General features: G+C 39.5%; 1 protein-coding gene across 4 annotated transcripts in view; it reads left to right on the top strand.

Moving 5' to 3' along the window:
- The window catches only part of FRMD4B (FERM domain containing 4B), a 347,737-nt gene that overhangs the window by 313,995 nt on the left and 14,048 nt on the right, over nucleotides 1-19,694 (top strand). For all 4 annotated transcript variants that reach the window (XM_059940166.1, XM_059940162.1, XM_059940164.1 and 1 more), the window contains 8 exons: nucleotides 9,568-9,644; nucleotides 11,184-11,322; nucleotides 11,803-11,944; nucleotides 12,844-12,977; nucleotides 13,074-13,193; nucleotides 14,358-14,586; nucleotides 17,122-17,178; nucleotides 18,846-18,993. In XM_059940166.1, coding sequence (XP_059796149.1) covers nucleotides 9,568-9,644; nucleotides 11,184-11,322; nucleotides 11,803-11,944; nucleotides 12,844-12,977; nucleotides 13,074-13,193; nucleotides 14,358-14,586; nucleotides 17,122-17,178; nucleotides 18,846-18,993 — 1,046 coding nt within the window. The remainder of the gene's footprint in view (nucleotides 1-9,567; nucleotides 9,645-11,183; nucleotides 11,323-11,802; nucleotides 11,945-12,843; nucleotides 12,978-13,073; nucleotides 13,194-14,357; nucleotides 14,587-17,121; nucleotides 17,179-18,845; nucleotides 18,994-19,694) is intronic.

Here is a 19,694-nt window from a genome sequence, read left to right as displayed (position 1 = left end):
GCTGACCTGGAGCTGTCACTCAGCCTTTTGGGTCTTTATTTTCTCAACTATCAAAATGAAAGAATTCTGTCTATCTACCTCACAGATCATTATGTGGACCCAATGAGTTAGCGAATTCTTTCACTGACTATATATTTTTCCTTTCTTGTTTTAAATTTATTTATTTTTTATTGAAGTATAGTTGATTTACAATGTTGTGTTATTTTCATGTTTACAGCAAAGTGATTCAGTTACACACACACACATATATATATATATATATATATATATATATTTTCAGATTCTTTTCCCTTATAGGTTATTACAAAATATTGAGTACAGTTCTCTGTGCTATCCAGTAGGTCCTTGTTGGTTATCTATTTTATATATAGTAGTGTGTATATGTTAATCCCAAACTCCTAATTTATCCCTCCCCCTGCCCCTTTCCCATAGACATAGAAAACAAACTTATGGTTAATTATTTTTCCCTTTACACCATACTCTAATTTATAGAAAGTTTACTGGGCAGCATAGGCATTTGTCTTTTCCTCCTGTAGTTAATCACTATTAGAATTTGAAGCAGTTCTTCTAAAACAGGGAACTCTCAGAGAATTGGATGGGCATTGGTAAGTCTCCATTTTCATCTCACAACCGGTAGGCAGATGGAAAGAAGCCAAGGCAAGCAGCCTTATTCATAAAATCACCAAGTTTAGGAACTCCCGTGGTGGTCCAGTGGTTAAGAATCTGCCTTCCAATGCAGGGGATGCAGGTTCAATTCCTGGTCGGGGAACTAAGATCCCACATGCCTCGGGGCAACTAAGCCCACACGCCACAACTAGAGATCCCGTTCACCACAACAAAAGATCCCACGTGCCACAACGAAAGATCCCGCTTGCCGCAACTAAGACCCAACACAGCCAAATAAATAAATAAATAAAATATTTTTTTAAAAAAGGTTTAAAGAAAAAATCACCAAGTCTAACTGCAAAGGAGGCTGGGCAGTGTATACTCTAGGTGGGTGTTCATGGACAAAGCCATCACTCAAGGTGTTTTGTTAGAAGGAAAAATAGATCCTGAGGGTGATAAGTAGTTCCTGTCACTCGGTGTTTGTTTCCTTGGAAGCCTTCCAGGGGGATGGTTAATGAGAAACAAACAAGTGAGCAGAGAATGAAGACATAATTATAAATTTTGAATAGTCTCTGATGGAAACAAATGAGACGGAGGGACAAAAATGGGATGGGTAGGGATGTTTCAGGTGTTCAGAAAAGGCCTCTCTGAGAAAGGTGACATTTAAGCTGAGACCTGAAGTGTGAGAAGGAGCCAGGCTTAAAACAAAGAATGAGTTGGCATGTTCATGTCAGAGAACAGTGTATGCTGATGGGAGGGAGGTGGGCACGTTATAAAAACTGAGAGACCCCTACAGCTAGAGCTTAAAGAGTGAGTGTGTTCCCTGTAGAAACTGAAGGTGATGGTTGAAAAAGAGGAAAGGGCTGCTGGACAGGCAAACCCATTAGATTTCATTATCTCATCTGTTACTCTGTGTTTCTAGGCATTTACCAAATGGCTGAATTGCTGGCACATACAGAAAAATGAAAGATAGCTCTCTAATAGGATTGACCAGTCCAAATGCAGAGAAAGCCAGTTAGTACATAAAGCATGGTGAAAATTTTTTCTATCACGGGGCATAAACAGTAAAGTTTTCTTCATTCTGTACTTATAACCAAAGATCGGTTTGGTTTTAATTCATTCATCCTTCAGGAGCAAATCTCTTAGCAAAGTGCAATGTACTCTGATATTTTTCCAAAAAAAAAATAATGAGCCCGTTCTGTCTGCAAGGGCCCTATAGTACTTTATATAGTTTTTTAAAGATTTATTTATTATTTATTTATTTAACTTATTTTTGGCTTCGTTGGGTCTTAGTTGCAGCACGCAGGGTCTTCGTTGAGGCGTGCGGGATCTTTCATCATGGCACATGGGCTTCTCTGTAGTTGTGGCGTGCAGATTTTCTCTTCTCTAGTTGTGGCGCCCGGGCTCCAGAGCACGTGGGCTCTGTAGTTTGCGGCACACGGGCTCTAGCTGAGGCGCGCCAGCTCAGTAGTTGTGGCCCGCGGGCTTAGTTGCCCCGCGGCATGTGGGATCTTAGTTCCCCGACCAGGGATCGAACCCGAGTCCCCTGCATTGGAAGGTGGTTAACCACTGAACCACTGGGGAAGTCCCCTACTTTATATTCTTTATCTCGTTTAAGGAAAAAGCCCAGTCCCGGTCATCAAGGACCTGACAACCCATCTGGAAAGACAAAATCATATTCAAAATTAGAGATTTTTATTGAAAATATTTAATAAGCAGACTAGGTACCAACCTGTGAGGAGGGATGCCAGCTGTAAACATCCAGAAGGGCCATGCAGGTGTCTCTGAGCGACAGGTCAGCCCTGGTTATACCATATACGTGCAGTGAGCGCTCTATTGCAAGTACTAACAGAAGTCATTAGATCAGCTCTGAGAGGTTAGAGATTTGGCCACAGAGGGAATTTATATGAGGTGACATCCTCTTAGATGGTCAGATTTTTATATCCTGCATTTTCTGATACCCAGGACATCTTTGTCTAAACGTTTCCAAAAATACTCAGAATGTTTCACTCCTTGCGTTTAAGACCTGATGTTTTATGTGTGAAGGGTTATCACATCACATCTGAAAAAGTAATTTTCTCTACCTGAGAGTGTACCATTTGGTGTGTTCCCGGGCATTGAGAACATGGCCTCTTGTAGTCTGATCAGTTGTTCTAAGTCCTTCTGGGAGGGAACATTTGCATTTAGAAAACAATCCAGACATCTATTTGTTCCTAAAGACATACCTAGTTGAGAAAAAGAGAAATCCAAAATTCATTATTTTGTAGCAAAAATTTTATCTTCTTCATCAACACACTTCACCCACCAAAGCATAGTTATGTTGCCAGAAATTATCCTCTGAGTCAGGTGTTCTCATTCTCTGCGCTATTGATGTTTTGGGCCAGATCATTTTGTCCTGAGCATGGTCTGATATTCAGCAGCATCTCTGGCCTCTAACCACAAGATGCTAGTAGCAGCCTCCCCTCCAGTGGGATAAACCAGAAATGTCTCCAGACATGGCCAAATGTTCTGGGAGTTGTGGGTGAGGGTGGGAAGTGAAGAGAAATCATCATTGGTGGAGAACCACTAGTCTAAGTCAAACATGAGAGACTCAAGAGTTCTTTTCTGCAAATGGCTGTCGTAATTGCTGCCGTTTTCTTCCTATGAGGTTGAACTGGGAATTACTCTTTTTTTCTTTCTTTTTTGGTTAACATAACAATCTCCATAGAATACTCTTCCCAAGTAAGAAAGGCAGGATAGTGTGCTCTGGTAACTGGGGAATTTGGAGCCATGGTTGTGCTTGGGTGTGAATCCCAGATCTGCCCCTATTTAACTTTGGGACCTTGGCCAATTAAACCTCTCTGAGCCTCAGTTTTCTCTTCTGTGAAATGGGGCTAAATGTAGTACCTCCCCATAAGGTTGTTGGGAAGACTCATTCTCAGTCACATAAATATTTGGTCGAAAGATGGCTAGCTGGATAGAAGGTAGGTCAATTTGGCTTTCTCAAAGCTCATCATCCTGCAAAATTCTAATTTTTTGGTACTCCAGGAGGCAAAACAGATCTGCTAGCTGGCTTGTGAGTACTAACAGTATACTCATCAAGTGTAACTTTTTTAAAATGAAAAAAGAATAAATCAATAATACAGTGATCTTGTTTTGCTTCAAGTTACAGCAGGGGAATCACCCTATGTGAGTAATTATTTGATATACAGTCATACACCACGCTGCTACTATCCCAAATTTAGTCATTTCCAAGTGAATTTGCAGTTAAATGATTAACCTGTATTATAAGTGCTATTACAAAAAAACCCAAGACTCTGATGATGTCTTTCCTGTCATTGCCTAGTGTTAAACCTTTGGGTGCTGTCTACTTTCAATCCATCAAGATTCAAAGAGACAGTGCATCCTTTCTGTCCAAGACTTTTCCTTGTCTTTCACTACCCCGAAGGTCCCCCTTGCTGGTAGTGGGTCACACTCCTCAGCATTTTTGTACATGCTAGGGCATGTCTCTTCTTTTCTGGGTACTCCAGTCAGGAGGGAGCTTGCTAGCTTGCTGCCATTGCATCTCCCTGTGGGCGTGCCTTTGACCCATTCTCACGTACCTCCTCTATGACCTCTGTGATACAGGAACAGTGAACAGATTTCCTACCTAGAGGGTGTATCAGGAAACCACCAATGAAATCAACAGAGATACAGCAGTTTTTACAGAGGCTGAAGCTCATAGAATTGGAAATCTGAGGGACATGGAAGTGTCAACAGAATAACTTGGCTGTTTCTCATCAGTGGAAAGACAGATGTGGGATCCAGACAGCAGTTTCTAGTTTTCTTTCTGCTGTTAAGTGGCTCTCCTCCATCTTCAGAAGAGATGATAAAATAAGGGAATTGGACTGAGGGTCCTTCCTAACAGATGCAGCTAGCTTTATCGCTTACTAAATGTTGATTCTGAGCCAGGCAGTGTGCTAAGTGCTTCATAAACATAATCTCACTAAACCCTTCCAACAACCCTCTGAGGCAGGCGTTGTTGGTCCCATTTTACAGATGAGGAAACTGAGACTCAAGAAAGTTAAGCAGCTTGCCAAATAAAGCGCATGTGGTGAAATCAGCATGTAAACCAAGGCAGTCTGATGTGGTCCAGTTGGTTCAGGTAAGCATCACAAGGAAGGGGACCTGGCTATTATCTGCCAGCAAGAACAGGACCTCACGCATAGAAGGTGGACAAGAAATATTTGTTAATTGAAGAGGAATGTGTAAAGGACTCCAAGAGCTACTTAAGTATGTGACTCCCAGTTTCCTGAAAGTCCCCTCTGCTTTTCCTTATAGTCTTTTTTCCTAAAGTTTGACAGTGGCCTCAGATGTTTAGGAACCAGTGTGATTGTAGCATAGGAAGGAGAAGGAGGTGATTTCTTCCAGTTCTTTAAGGCTGTAATAGTGGGTGGCTATCAGTAACTAAATACTGAGGTTTATTTAGTTTTCAACAAAATGGCTTAAATATTCAACCCATGCATCTCATTAAATAACGCGTGGCAAATTATTCTAAAACCGTCAACTTCCTTTACATCTAAGGATAAAGGGAATAGATTCTGACTACGGCATTTTACACACGTTCACTTTTAAAATAAGATTTGATTCAGCTTTGGTTTTCTGTGTCAGTTATTAAATTTTTGACACTTTCTTTTTTTAAGACAAGGTGATCTGTGACCTAAGGAAACATTCTCTTCCTGTTGTAGTTTTTTTGATTATCTCTTTGTTACTATCATTGTTCACATTGCTCCTCTTTGACTTTTTTTGGTTTATCTCTTTGTTTATTTATTCTGTAATCTCAAAGTTAATCCCAGCTATTATTTCATCTCTTGCTATCTACTTCCTTCTTTTGATGCTAAAGGGCACAACTAATCATTCTAGATGAGAGTAGAGTAGAAAGAAGTCTGGAAGACCTAACTGATGGTTTTATTGTCGCCGTGCAAGTATTTCCTTTCATTACTAACACCATGAATTCTAAACACAACACAATTTCAAACTCATCCCTACTAGTGAGTGCTACATAAACAACAATAAATACTAATTAATGATTGTCATTATGCTTGTTTAATGATCACTTTAGAAAACAGTGCAGTTTCAGGCTCATAACTCTGTGTTGCAAAGCAAATAAAACTCCTCTTCTCCTACCCACCCATCCCCCAAATCTCCAGGAGTGGGAATTTTGTCTTGGGCAAATTTTTTTTTCTGTTTTAATATGAAAATTACAAATTTTGTTTATACATACACATTCACATAATATAATATATATAATAGTCTTGTTCTATCCTGTAAGACATCATACTGTATAAGAGTCCTACTCTGTATGGGTACCAGTGTTCTCCAAACAGTGGAGAATGTGAAGCATACTTTGCTCCCTTCTACCTTCCTTTGAATTTTGTTCTTTTTTCTTAAATGGTTTCTTGTAACCCTTCTTCATCTTTCAGGTGATTTAGAGTATTCCTTATATGTCAGGCCATTTCTCTCTTTTTCTTTTCTTTTCTTTTTTTTTTTTTTGGCTGTGCTGCATGGCTTAGCTTGCAGGGATCTTAGTTCCCTGACCAGGGATTGAACCCCGGGCCAACGGCAGTGAAAGCGCTGAATCCTAACCACTAGACCGCCAGGGAATTCCCTGTCAGGCCATTTCTGTAATACAGAGGCCCTGACAAGTCAGGTCAGCCTGGTGGATATTTCTTTGGCATTTTCCTCTTATCCTTCCGTTAGTCCAAAATCTTGAGTGATTTTGACCAGAGGGGGGCCTTTTATTTACCCTTTAAGGAAAACACTTAAGTACAAAAAGGACAGGAATGAAGATCGGGCAGCTGCCTGCTATGTGCCAGGTGCTGTCCTAGGCGTGTTGCATGAGCAATGGAATCCACTTTACCTCGGCTCCATTGCCATTTTCAGAGCCTTATCCTGCTCTCTGAGATGGAGAACTCCAAGGTAATTTAAAAGCACGATAGAAGAATGATGTCAGAAATTTCAAAAGAAAAACTAGCTTATTTCCAGCTGCCAGCTAGATCAAGAGCAACTACAGTTAGAAGTGTTTTCCTAGCAACTTCAAACATTGATAAGAATCATAAAGGTAATACATGCCTAAAATGTAGGCCTCCCAAATGGTTAGGGAGTGGAAATCTCACTCTTGTATGAAACAGACCAACCTTTGTTCATTTTATACAAACTTTTTTATTTTAATTTTTAGAAATTAAAAAAATACAGGAATACCAAGAATGTGACTACACCTGCATAACCACTTAAATTGACGATTACTAATATTTTGTTATATTTACTTCATCTTATTTTTATTAATCAAGTAAATCAGACATGACTGGTAACACTGAAGTTTTCTGTGCCATTTACCCCTCATACATTCTATCGTCCCCAACCGCTATCACGAAGGAAGTTTGTGCCATTCCTCTTCATTTATACTATTACAGGCACATATATGAAATTACATTTTGCAAAAGCTTTCCAGGGATCGAACCTGGGCGACAGCAGTGAAAGCACCAAGTCCTAACCCACTGGATCTCCAGGGAATTCCCTGCAAAAACTTAAGATTTCAGGTGGGGAAATGGCTTTGCCTTTCAGACTTAAAAATGCAGTCTCCTTCCCGTAACTTCATTTGCAAACCCAGTTGCCATCTAATTATTTCACTCTTTAAATTAGCTGAAACCCTTCACCTTTTAAGTAGGGTTTTTGCTTGCATGGGGACTGTCTGCTGTCCGTCTGCTGGCAAAAGCGCTAGTATCTCACGTTTGTAAGTGATAAGAGGGAGAGGCTGCGGCTTTCAGAGATCAGGTTTCAAGTCTGGCCCTGGTTTTATGTGTGTGGGAATGGACGCAAAGGAAAACACAGCTGAGCTGCATTGTGGCTCTTCCTGTCAAACCTGTTCGCGTCCAGGGTGAGTAAAACGGGGGAGCAATGTCTCCCTTACCCAGCCTCTAGTGAAGTTTGTGCCTGGATTCAAAGCAGCTTACTTCCCAGGAAACAGCCATCTGAATCTACCCTGTACCCCGTTTGAAAAATGTGTCTCTGTCCTGGGAAAATCTGCTAGAGAGAACTTAAGCTGTCCTCTTCCTGATCAAAGAAGGAGTGGAACTGGGGTGATGTCACTCGGTGGAGTTGCTGATGTCATTAGGGTGTCAGCCGTGGGAGGCTCGGTTTGTGAAATTGAGTTACACCTAAGTGTCTTAGGAAACTCCATTCAGAACTCACCGGAGCTGCCCGGCCAGGACGGGGGTGGGGGGGGCGGGGAGAGAGCACCTCGGACTTTTCCTTCCCATTTCTGTCCCACTTTTGGAACCTTGGGATTAAAAGAAATGAAAGCCTCAAACCTATGGACATTTTAGAAAATCGGTATGTAGCTTTAAGCTCTCACAAATTCCTTTTTCTACCTGGGTGATGGTTGTAGTTACAGACACTACGTGTTCAGACCATGAAGGGCTGTGTTCTTAGTGGGTGCTGGTTTATTTTACTCGGTTTGGGACTGGGGGTCCAGTTTGAAAACGTTTGTCTTCCAGCTGTGTGTACACAGGAACCTTTAGCTCGTGCTGTTCCTCTACATGAGGTTTTGGTTTTTTGTTTTTTTTAAAATTAATTAATTTATTTATTATTTATTTTTGGCTGTGTTGCGTCTTCGTTGCTGCGTGGGCTTTCTGTAGTTGCGGCGAGAGGGGGCTACTCTTTGTTGCGGTGCGCGGGCTTCTCACTGCGGTGGCCTCTCCTGTTGTAAAACACAGGCTGTAGGTGCGTGGGCTCAGTACTTGTGGCTCGTGGGCTCTAGAGCACAGGCTCAGTAGTTGTGGCCCATGGGTTTAGCCGCTCCGCGGCACGTGGGACCCTCCCAGACCAGGACTCGAACCTGTGTCCCCTGCCTTTGCAGGCGGATTCTTAACCACTGCGCCACCAGGGAAGTCCCAACATGAGGTTTACATGTTGGTGAAAAGTGTTGGTTCCCGTACCCCAGGAAATGGTTTTGCTGATCATGCATTGCAGAGAAGTTACTATCTTGGTGATTAAAATGCTTTTTGAAGATTCTTTGAACATAATTTAAAAATCCAGCCAAAGTCTAATAATGGAATGAAATCGCTGTGCTAGTATTTCTCTGATCATCAAGACTGGGATGGAGAAAAGGAATTCAACTATGAAGTCAAAGTTAAAAGGACAAGCAGGGGCTCAGGTTAACGTGAGGGGTTGGGAATGAACCCAGAAAATGCAGCAGGGCACACTCAGTTCTGTGAATGAGCTGCTTTTCACAAGTTATTTAGATTTCAGATGCCCACTGCCAGTAAGTTCTGTTTCTCCCAACCAACTGGCAAATAACACCCAGTGTAGCATTAGAATGTCAACAGTAGAAATGGGTTCTATTTACAAAAGCTGGAGTCTCTAGCTCAGAAACCAAGAGGTCAGTGTCAGCGTTCACTCCCACCCTACCCTGCCTCCAATTCCGAGTGCTCAGTTTGTGTCCCATTTAGAGGAACACTTGTAGGCGGGAAACTGGTATCTCGGAGAATCACCCCTGCTTGGGGTTCCATTTTACTTTCACTTTGCATTCTTTTGAATTTAATCTGTGGTCTTATTGAGACATCCCTTTGAATTTGTTTCCATTTAAATATGAAGTCAACGTCTTTGATCAGAAGGCATGGGTTTACTGGAATCTACGATTTCCTTACCCTTTTATTTAGTTGAGTCAGAGGAAAAATAGTATGCATGTTCCCCACAGTTGCCTGGTTTTATTGTTCAGGGAAGATTGATGAGGTGAAGATTACCATCAGAAAAAGGTTTCACGTTATAGTTGGTTTGTAAAAAGACTGCATTACATATTCATGCCTAATCTTAGTGCTTAATTCTTAATCTTAATTCTCAGTCTTAATTCTTGATTTTTTCATTATTAAGCTGATTTCTAGGTTTAGTAAAAGTTAACATTAATTAAAGCTGTGTGGCTTTTCTGTTGTCTTCATTTCTTAGTTATTCCAGTGGAAACAGCTGGAGAACTTATATTTCCGTGAGAAAAAGTTTGCTGTGGAAGTTCACGATCCACGGAGGTGAGGATCACAGACTTTTTTCTGTATGAGCCTGGTGACTATCCAGATATGCTGCTATGAATATTCATGTGCACGTGTTTTCATTTCTCTTGGGTATATATCTATGATTGGAATTGCTTGATCAAATGGTAACTCTTTCTTTAACCTTTTGAGGAACTGCCAGATTGTTTTCCAAAGAGGCTACACCCTTTTACATTCCCACCAGCAATGTGCATGGTTTCATTTTCTCCGCATTCTCCCTAACACTTGTTATTTTTAGGTGTGTGTGTGTGTGTGTGAATAGCCATCCTGGTGGTGTGCAGTGATAAGCTCATACTGCTTTGAATTTGCATGCTGAGCATCTTTTCACGGGCTCATTGGCCGCTTGTATATCTACTTTAGAGAAATGTCTATTCGGATCCTTTGCTCATTTTCAAGTTTGGTATTCTTGGTCACTTAAATAAAAAGTTGCTAAATTATCTACATGAATTGAAGTCAGGATGTAGGCTTTCCAAGTTCCTCAGAGGAATTCCTTATCGGCCCTCAGCGGTTGCTTTTCAGATAAGTTTATGGATATTTGGAGGTCTGAGGGATGGAGGAAACAGCTGTGACAAAAAGATGACCCAAAGAGATAAGGCAAATTCCTACAAAGGACATTGGTGCCCTTCTCCCACCCTCACCCCTACACAGTGTCTGCCTTCCCCCCATCTTTCTCTCTCTTGCCCTCTCCTTACTCTGACCCTCTCTCCTCTTTTCATCTGGTGCATAAGCAGTACTCTGGACCAGTTCTGGACGTGCATAATTTTATTATGTTCATCCTCTGATAGTGCCAGAGCCAGACAATTCTACGTAGACCTGAGATGCTCTCTTACCTTAAGGAAGGTGCTGACCCCGCAGATCCTGGTTGCTTTGTCTTTAAAATATTATCACATTTATTCCCGCCTTCTGTGATGATCACACATGCTATGGTCTTTAACTAAATGCTTTTATTACAGCCTCTAATGTGGCTAATTCTCATCTGCTTTTTAAAAAAATATTTAATTTCTATAATTTCCAATATCATGCTTCTATACAGAATGCAGAATGTGTGTATTTATGCACATGACCATACTAGACTTAGGTTTTTCTAAAATATTATACAGTTGGTATATTAGTTAGTAATCATTTTCTTTTTTAAGTTAATTTATTTTTTAATTTTTATTTTACATTGGAGCATAGTTGATTAACAATGTTGTATGAGTTTCAGGTGTACAGCAAAGTGATTCAGTTATACATATACATGTATCTGTTCTTTTTCAAATTCTCTTCCCATTTTCTCATCTGCTTTTGAGTGTGTGAATGTGTTGTTTAATATGCTGCTTTTACAGAGAGCTATTACCCAGGTGTGAGTGGTTTTCTCATAAAAGGAGAAAATCAGAAGCTTGGCCCCTGACAGCAAAAGAGTTATGGCAGAGCCAAAACAATTAAGGAGAAGCTTTGTTACAACATTACCCACTGGATACATTTTATGTTGTGCTGGGCCAGAGACAGATCATTTGAGTGCTTTCCTTAATCTTTCAGGATTTCGGTATCCAGAAGAACCTTTGGGCAAAGTGGCCTCTTTGTGCAAACGTGGTATGCGAACTCTTCTCTCATCAAGTCCATCTGGGTAATGGCAATTAGTCAGCATCAGTTTTACTTGGACCGGAAGCAAAGCAAAGTAAGTAACTAGAAGCATTTCTATAAGGACAAAGTCCTCTCCCTCACTGGCTTTGTGTTCGCAAGATAAGCTTTCTCAGAAAAGATGCAAGCACATGGGTTTTTGTTCCTCGAGTTTTGTTTTTTTAAACTTTACTACCAATTGTTTTAATTTTTCTTACATTTAAAAAAATGGGCAACGTATAACCTGATCTGAAAACTGTAAGATGTGCCAAATTTTTGGCATGCATGTATGTGTGTACACTCAGGATGTTTTAATGTTAATGATTGAACTATACCATGAGAAGGAATCATGCCTAGTTACTAAAACGTTTTAACTGCAAAGCTGAAATCTTATATTTTTGTTCTGAAAAATATCACTTTTGTATATAAAAATTCTATATTGTCCTCTGTGTTGACATTTTTATCCCATAGTAACTGAATTGCTTTATTAATTTGAAATAGGTTTAACCGAATGAATTCCATTTCAATGTTATATTAGGCAAAAATTCCTTCAGCCAGGAGTTTAGACGATATTGCAATGGATTTGACTGAGATGGGAACACCAAGGGTCTCCAAAATGGTGACACTAGAGGCAAAAAGTCAGTTCATCATGGCAAGCAACGGCAGTTTAATCTCCTCAGGTAATATTTTTGGATTAGAGAGCGTGCAAGCGATCTTTATCTTATTTCATATTTTTTTGGTTGTACACCACTTTCAAATGTATCTTTTAACCCATTATTTTGGGAATAAATAAGCATATGAAACCTACAGTATATTGCGGTTTTGAATAAATTTTGAAATTAATTTTTAAAAGAGTATGAAGAAAGTTAAATAGTAAAGTCAGGTTGTATAATTAACAATAGATGCTAAAATAGTGAGTGCCTCAGGGTAGCTTGCAAGAATATTTTCTCCCCATAAGGTTCATAAGCTTTTTCTTTCCCCAATATGTAGTTTTTGATACAAACGGTTGTCTAATTCTCCATTTAACATAAATTGAACCATGACCACAGCCTTCGAACCCACCTCACCCCCCAAAAGTGATTTTTGCCCCTAAACCCTTCCTCTGTAGAAATTTTGGATAAGAGTCTCACTAAGTATACGTAACTTCACTAAAAATAATTTCTCGTCTAAATCCCATTGTCAGCTTGTGAACCTGAAGCACAGAATATTCCTTTGCCTTGCTTACTTTCTAAAAGAAGATTCTAAACAGCTATCTCAAGGAACATCTTACCTTCTCTCCTGCTCAGAAAAATGATTTTTTTCCTTGGCTGTGTCTGAAACACTAAGCATTTTATCATTGCTTCTAAAATGACTGAGCCAAAATGCAAAAGGCATATATTATTACCAGGCTCTGTTTGATGCTTGGAAGCATGAGAAAATGTTCTCCAGTTTCCTTTTATTATGTTCAGAAACAAGGGGAAAAGAAATAAACTATTATTAAACAGCAGATTTGGCTTAAAAATCCCTTGTCCTTTAAAAAGGAAGGAAACATGCCTTGTATAAACCTTCTCCGCGCTGCCTCCCAATCCCCCCCCCCCAGGTTCTCAAGACTCGGAAGTCAATGAGGAGCAAAAGAGAGAGAAAATCCTTGAACTCAAGAAGAAGGAAAAGCTGTTGCAAGAAAAACTTCTGAAAAAAGTTGAAGAACTTAAGAAGATCTGTTTGCGGGAGGCTGTGAGTGTCTTCCGCTCTTGGTGAGCATTTCAAATTGTGTTGGACAATTCCAGCCAGGGTCAGTGACCCCCCTCTCGCTTCTGTCCTGTTTTACAGGAGCTCACAGGCAAAATGCCAAAGGAGTATCCACTGAACGTAGGTGAGAAAGCTCCTCACGTCAGAAGGCGTGTAGGTACCGCATTCAAATTAGATGACAACTTGCTGCCGAGTGAAGAGGTATGAGCACCAGCTCTGAGCGTGTCTATCAACAGTGAGACAGAAATGCTGTCAGTTCAGTGTGGCTGACTTGTTCCTTTGGTTTTTGAGTTACTGCTGTACATTTTTATCTCATCAGTTCAAAGTGATCATGGAGACCAAGTTGAATTCTTTCTTTCATGCACAGTCTAGTTAAAATTGAGTTCTCTCTCATGACTTTACCCCGCCAAACAGAAAGAGCACTAAAGGAACTCTAAATGTTTATAAATTGAGAAGTATTATTATAAGAATTAAGACTTCCAGCACTAGAGTCTCCCACTTAAAATCAAGTAGCCTTTGGCAAATCGTTGACCCTCTGTGAAGTCTCAATTCTTGGGTTTTCTCATCAATAAAATAGGGGTAATGATTGTTCTTCCCTCTGAGGGATGCAAGGAGTATTCAATGAGATAACACATGTATAGCACTTGGGTATAATAAAGGTAAAAGATTTGTTAGCCAATATAGAGGGTACTTTCTCATCTGCATGACATCAGACAGTGTGACCCTACTCGTGTTTCTTGCAGAAGTTTAGCCATCTTGGCTTTAGAAAATGATAGCAGTTTCCATTAATAATAAAGTGAGCATTGCTATTTATTGAGTGTTCACTGTATACCCAGCTCTGAGCTAAGCAATGCACATACATTATTTCCTTTAATCTTCACCATACTTTCATAAGGTGGGTGTTATCTCCATTTTACAAATGATAAAAAATCGAAGCATTAAAAATTAAGCAATATGTCCAGGGTCATGCAACCAGGAATCACCCAGAAAGAGGAATCAACCCTCAATTTATCTGTTTCTAAAGCTGTGCATGTGAATATAGCATTCTCTGGCTATGAATCTTGGGTGAAGAATCCCTTCTTGAAGAATATGATCTTCATCCAACCAACTGAATGAATGGAAGGCCATTCCCTTCTTTGAAAAGGACAGAGAGTTGGACTGTTCAGTTAAAGTAAATGGAGGAGGGAGGTCTTGTCTTCTAGAAAAGTGTTTGAGAATACCTAAGCAGTAAAACTTAGGAAGATTTTATTCTCAGAGAGCATCTGATTTGAGAACGCATGAGAAAGAGAAATTTTATTATCTAGTACATATCACAGTGACTGTGTGTGTCCATAAAAATAAAACAGTATCATCATGTAAATGCAGGACCCTGCTTTGCAAGAACTGGAGAGCAATTTCCTAATACAGCAAAAGCTGGTTGAAGCTGCAAAGAAACTTGCCAACGAGCCAGATCTTTGTAAAACTGTGAAGAAAAAACGAAAGCAAGATTACACAGATGCAGTGAAAAAGCTTCAGGAGATTGAAAATGCAATAAATGAATACCGAATTAGATGTGGAAAGAAACCCAGCCAGAAAGCAACAGTTATCGTACCAGGTTAGTAATTAGTAAGGTTTTTTAGAGTCACATAAGTCAATCCTCTTGATGGAACGTACGATTTCCAAACCAGTTCATTTGGTAAGAGACAAAAGAAAGAACAGGATTAATTATGAGTTTCTTAGGATAAAAACGGTTTGGAATTTCAGTCTTACAAGTATGTTAACTTGGTTTTTAGTGACCTTCTTACTATTGTAATACTATACTATTGCATTGCTTTAATTTTCAGCATGAAAGAGCTTTCATAGCAATATTGGTTCCTAATAAGACGGATTCACCTTTAACTGGCCTGATGTCATTGCAAGAAATACATTTGAAAACACAGGATATTAAGAGAGCTGGGCCCTACCTAGTAGTTTCTCAAAGGTTTTTAATGCAGCAGACCATACATTTTCTTAAGGACCTATCCAACATATGTGGATAGAAAAGAGCTCTTACAATTATTGTCATTTATGGAGGCTATTTAAAGATATGGGCATATGTTCATGTTATATTATGAAATGCAGAAGGCAGAATACAAAATTGTAACCATAACATGGTCCTGACATTGTATAATTATGTACACACAAAGACTGGTTGGGAAAGAGTTCAAAATATTAATAGCTGTAGAATTTCATGTCACTTAATTTTCTTCCTAATTCTCTTTCATATTTTCAAAATTCTCAACATTATATATCTAAAACTTTAATATTCAGGAAAAAAGTAAACTGAAAAAAATCTCATTTAGGTCGATTTCAAGTCCAATTGGCCTTCCATATTTATTAGCACGATTTTCAGCCTTGATCACTGGTTGAAATACGATTCTATTTCTTTGATTCCAAGACTTTTTTTTTTTTTCCCATTTAAACATCTGTGAAATTGGGATAATTCTTGTACTAGATGGAGTGCTACAGTTATGATCGGCAGTACTTTTTCTTTTTTTACTGGGACATCAAGTAATTATACGTCTTAGATTTGCCAAAATATGGTAATCAGGTTTAAAGTGTACTCGGCTTCAGAGCATTTGATTTGCAAAGCAGAGATACGGCTTTTTGGAAAGTGAATGCACAGATATCAACACACAAGTGTGCGTCAACTACAGCTGGGGAATTTAGGATGGCTTTGACTCTGAATGCGAAATCCAGTTGGCCTGGTCAGTGGCCACATTCTGGACCTACAGAGATGAATGATTAGCAGTGCACTTAACTTTCATAGCCATTTGTTGTGGCCCATTCATCCCCAGCTGTGTAAGATTCAAATGTTATCCTTTTCAGTAACGGACATTTGGGCAGCACTGGTGCCAGTGGTTGAGCATATATCAGGGGGATTTTTTTAAAGCCTGCCTGACAGCTGACTCTACTGGCATTTCGCCTTCAAGCTCTGCTGTGTGTGCAATTAAGAGACAGTCCTCCTGGCTCTGATAGAGATTAACATTTGAGACTGGATGTGGAGATTCACTTCATAATGGCTTTGAAGCTTACACTGAGGTGTCGTGTTTGCCTGTAACCTTGCCCATCGTTGACACTGAGTATGGAATGATTTGCCAGAGCACATAAACATCTGAGATATCCCTTTTTGCTAAACCCATTTTGTAACATTTGACGGGCACCAGTAATAATCAGATCATTATGGGCATTTTCAACCACCAGAGTTCTTTCACCAGAATGCTGTGTTTAGGGAACCAAAGTAGTAAGTATAGCTAACATTTATTGAGCCTTTGTCCTGTGCCAGGAGCGGGGCTAAGGGCGTTACATCTATTACGTCATTTAATGCTCACTAAACACTAGGTACTATTCTTATCCCTATTGTAGAGGTGAGCCAAATGATGCTTGGAGAGATTAAGTAATTTACCCTGGGTCTCAGAGCCAGTAAGTGACAGAACCAGGATGTGAACCCAGGTCTGGCTGTTTCAGTAGTTCTCACTCAGGGGCAGTTTCGCACCCCAGGGAGCATTTGGCAATGTCTGCAGACATGTTTGATTGTCAAAACTGAGGGTGGGGAGGTGCCGGCATCCAGTGGTGGAGGCTGGAGATCCTACCATACAAAGGGCAGCACCCACCCTCCTCCACCAACCCCCCCCCGCCGCAACAAAGAATTGTCCAGTCCAAAATGTCAGTAGTGCCACCCACTGTTAAGAAACCCTGGTCTGATTGAGAAGCTTATGCACCACAAGTGACCACCACACTCTATCAAGAAAAAGCCCTTCTCTTCAGGGGAGGGCTCAAAAAAATAAATTATCCTAAATTAATTATCCTAAATAAATTATCCTAAATTATCCTGTACTATCCTAGTACAGTAGATTCTCAAAGGACCGTTCTCAAACTCTGTTCCACTTTAATAAATAATCCAATGTAATATTTGTATGGTATATAAGATGTTTATACCTTCAGTAGTCAATGAGTTCATTCTTACAATAGTTAACTATTCCTAATGCACTGTAATTAGTTGTGTTTATCTAAATAAAAATAAGATGCACTCCATTGGAAAGGGTTTTATTGAACTATTAGGGGTGTCCAAATGCACCATTATACTAAAGGCAGTTTATTTTATTCACAGAAGACATAATCCCATCAGAAAGTAGCTCCTTGTCTGACACTACCACCTATGATGACCGTAAGTAGCTCCCCCTTTTCAGTTTAAAATGTTATATATTCTGAAATATTAAGAATATTTTTGAGTTAAGTAAAGTCTGTTTATTTTTCTTTTGGGAAAGGTAGACAGCTAACTTACATTTATGCAGAATGGCTGGGAACGGGGTATTAGGATTAACTTCTACACAGGTTAGCTCAGCATTAAATACAGTACTGTACAAATCACATGACTTCAGGGAATCAGAGTACCATAACTCGAGTGAATAGGTATCTTGATAAGGATTTGTAAGGCTCTGTAGGATTTTTTTTTTAACGTTTGAAGTTAACTATAGAGAAGTTGCATAAGTAATACAGAGTCCTTCACCCAGCTTTGTCTACTGGTGACATCTTATATATTTAGTGTCCAAAGCCAAAACCGGGAAATTAGTGTTGTGTAGGCTACACTACACTACCAGGAAATAATGTAGAGTTTATCACTGTCTACTTATTCCAGTTAAGTTGGAGTTTATTTTATTTTTCTTAGGAAGAAACACACATTTTAGTAATTGGGTTACATGTCATTATGTTGGTTTCCTAGAGGTAGACTGTATCTATTGTAATGACCTGTGGTCAACATATTTCATGATGGAATGGATTTCATGTCAAGTGATAGAGTATTTCCTTGTAATCCCTTCCTTGTGGTTAAGCAGAGGAGCTCACTATCTTTTTGATGTGATTTAAAGAATTTGGGGGAACCACTAACCCCTACTGCTTTATCTTCCCCCAAACGGAATGGTTCATGAAAGTCTACCATTTCAGAATTCTTCCTTTGAGCTGAGGTTTGATCACGTTTGCCATTCCTCTTTGGAAATACAGATACCAGTGGGAGACACAACAATTCCCTAATGACTCACCATAAATCAGATTCATCACTTATAATGATAGGATGAGCCTTTGGTCAGCCAAGGAGGCCTAAGAACGTTAAAAGTAAAGCAGAACAGGGCTTCCCCGGTGACGCAGTGGTTAAGAATCTGCCTGCTAATGCAGGGGATACAGGTTCGAGCCCTGGTCCGGGAAGATCCCACATGCCACGGAGCAACTAAGCCTGTGCGCCACAACTACTGAGCCTGTGTGCCACAACTACTGAGCCGGTGCACCTAGAGACTGTGCTCCGCAACAAGAAAAGCCACCGCAATGAGAAGCTCGTGCACTGCAATGAAGAGTAGCTCGCTGCAACTAGAGAAAGCCTGCACGCAGCAATGAAGACCCAACACAGCCAATAAATAAACAAACAAACAAACAAACAAACAAATTTAAAAGTAAAGCTGAACAAAACTGATCCAGGCCCACTTTACAGGCCAGCTTCCTCTTGGCCCCTTACACACTGAGGTTTTTCTGTAATATAATTCTAGAAAAGTATAGTATAGTATCACCCATTCCACCTGAGAGATTTATTTGCTCAGCATGCCACCTATTGAGTTGGCATAAGTTGGGTCAGGCCCCACAAGAACATTCAGTCATTTTTTTTCTATTGTATAAAATATAAAAATAAATTTCCTGAAACGTAGGTACTTTTAAAAATATCATCTTTGGAAGACCACTTTGCTCACCAGACAAATCTTCCACTTTCTTTTTTGGGAGGTGTTGGCATGGTATTTGTTTACTTTTTTATTTATCTACTTATTCTTTCATTCAATTTACTTATTATAGCCAGTGACACCTGTACTCTTGCTGGGCAGCAATCAAGTTCAGTACCTCATTCTCCAAGAATTCTTCCTCCCAAGTCTCTCGGGATTGAGAGAATCCATTTCAGAAAGTCGTCCATCAATGAACAGTTTGTGGATACCAGACAGTGCAGGTAAGAAGTCACATTATCAGTGAGGTGAATGCCTTGCCACTATGAGATCTTTTCTCCAAAATAGTCAACCCATTTTTGCATTATCCTTTTTATTCTTTCAGAAAGTGTTATCTTGTAAAACCAAAGTATACAAACTAACCCAGTTATTTATTGTTGGTAACAAGTGGAAGTGTTTTTAAAGAGATCTTTTGGAAAGTATTTGGTGTTTCCTTGATTTTAAAGTCTATTTGATTTATATTAAATTATGGGAACATTGATTATAATCTGAATTTGTGTATAGTGTCCAAAGTTCTGTTTCATCACCCATGGTTTCAGGAAACTGTCATTAAATACCACTCTACCAAACCAAGTGACAGAACTGACTTCTGAACTTTCAAAGGAAAATGGGACTTCAGTATATTTTTAGTCTGTAAAGTAGATAATACAACTTCTCAAATGTCTCAAGTAAATATTATCAGGGCAATAACAACAGGGCAATAACTTTTTAAAAGATGACAGACCAATGGTTCCCAGAATTTGGCTGCAAGGATCAATACTAGTTTTGGTTTTTTTTTTCTACATAGGGCTCAAGATAGGATTACCAACTTTTTACTTTGCCTAATCAGAATGTTCAAACAAACAGCACTATGATTTCATGAAAAAAAAAAAATGACATTTACATATCCAAAATACAGTCATCGTTGTAATAATAATAATAACAA

This window comes from Balaenoptera ricei, chromosome 11 (assembly GCF_028023285.1).
Source record: "Balaenoptera ricei isolate mBalRic1 chromosome 11, mBalRic1.hap2, whole genome shotgun sequence".
In the NCBI taxonomy this organism is placed as follows: Eukaryota; Metazoa; Chordata; class Mammalia; order Artiodactyla; family Balaenopteridae; genus Balaenoptera; species Balaenoptera ricei.
This window is presented reverse-complemented; position numbering and strand designations above follow the sequence as displayed.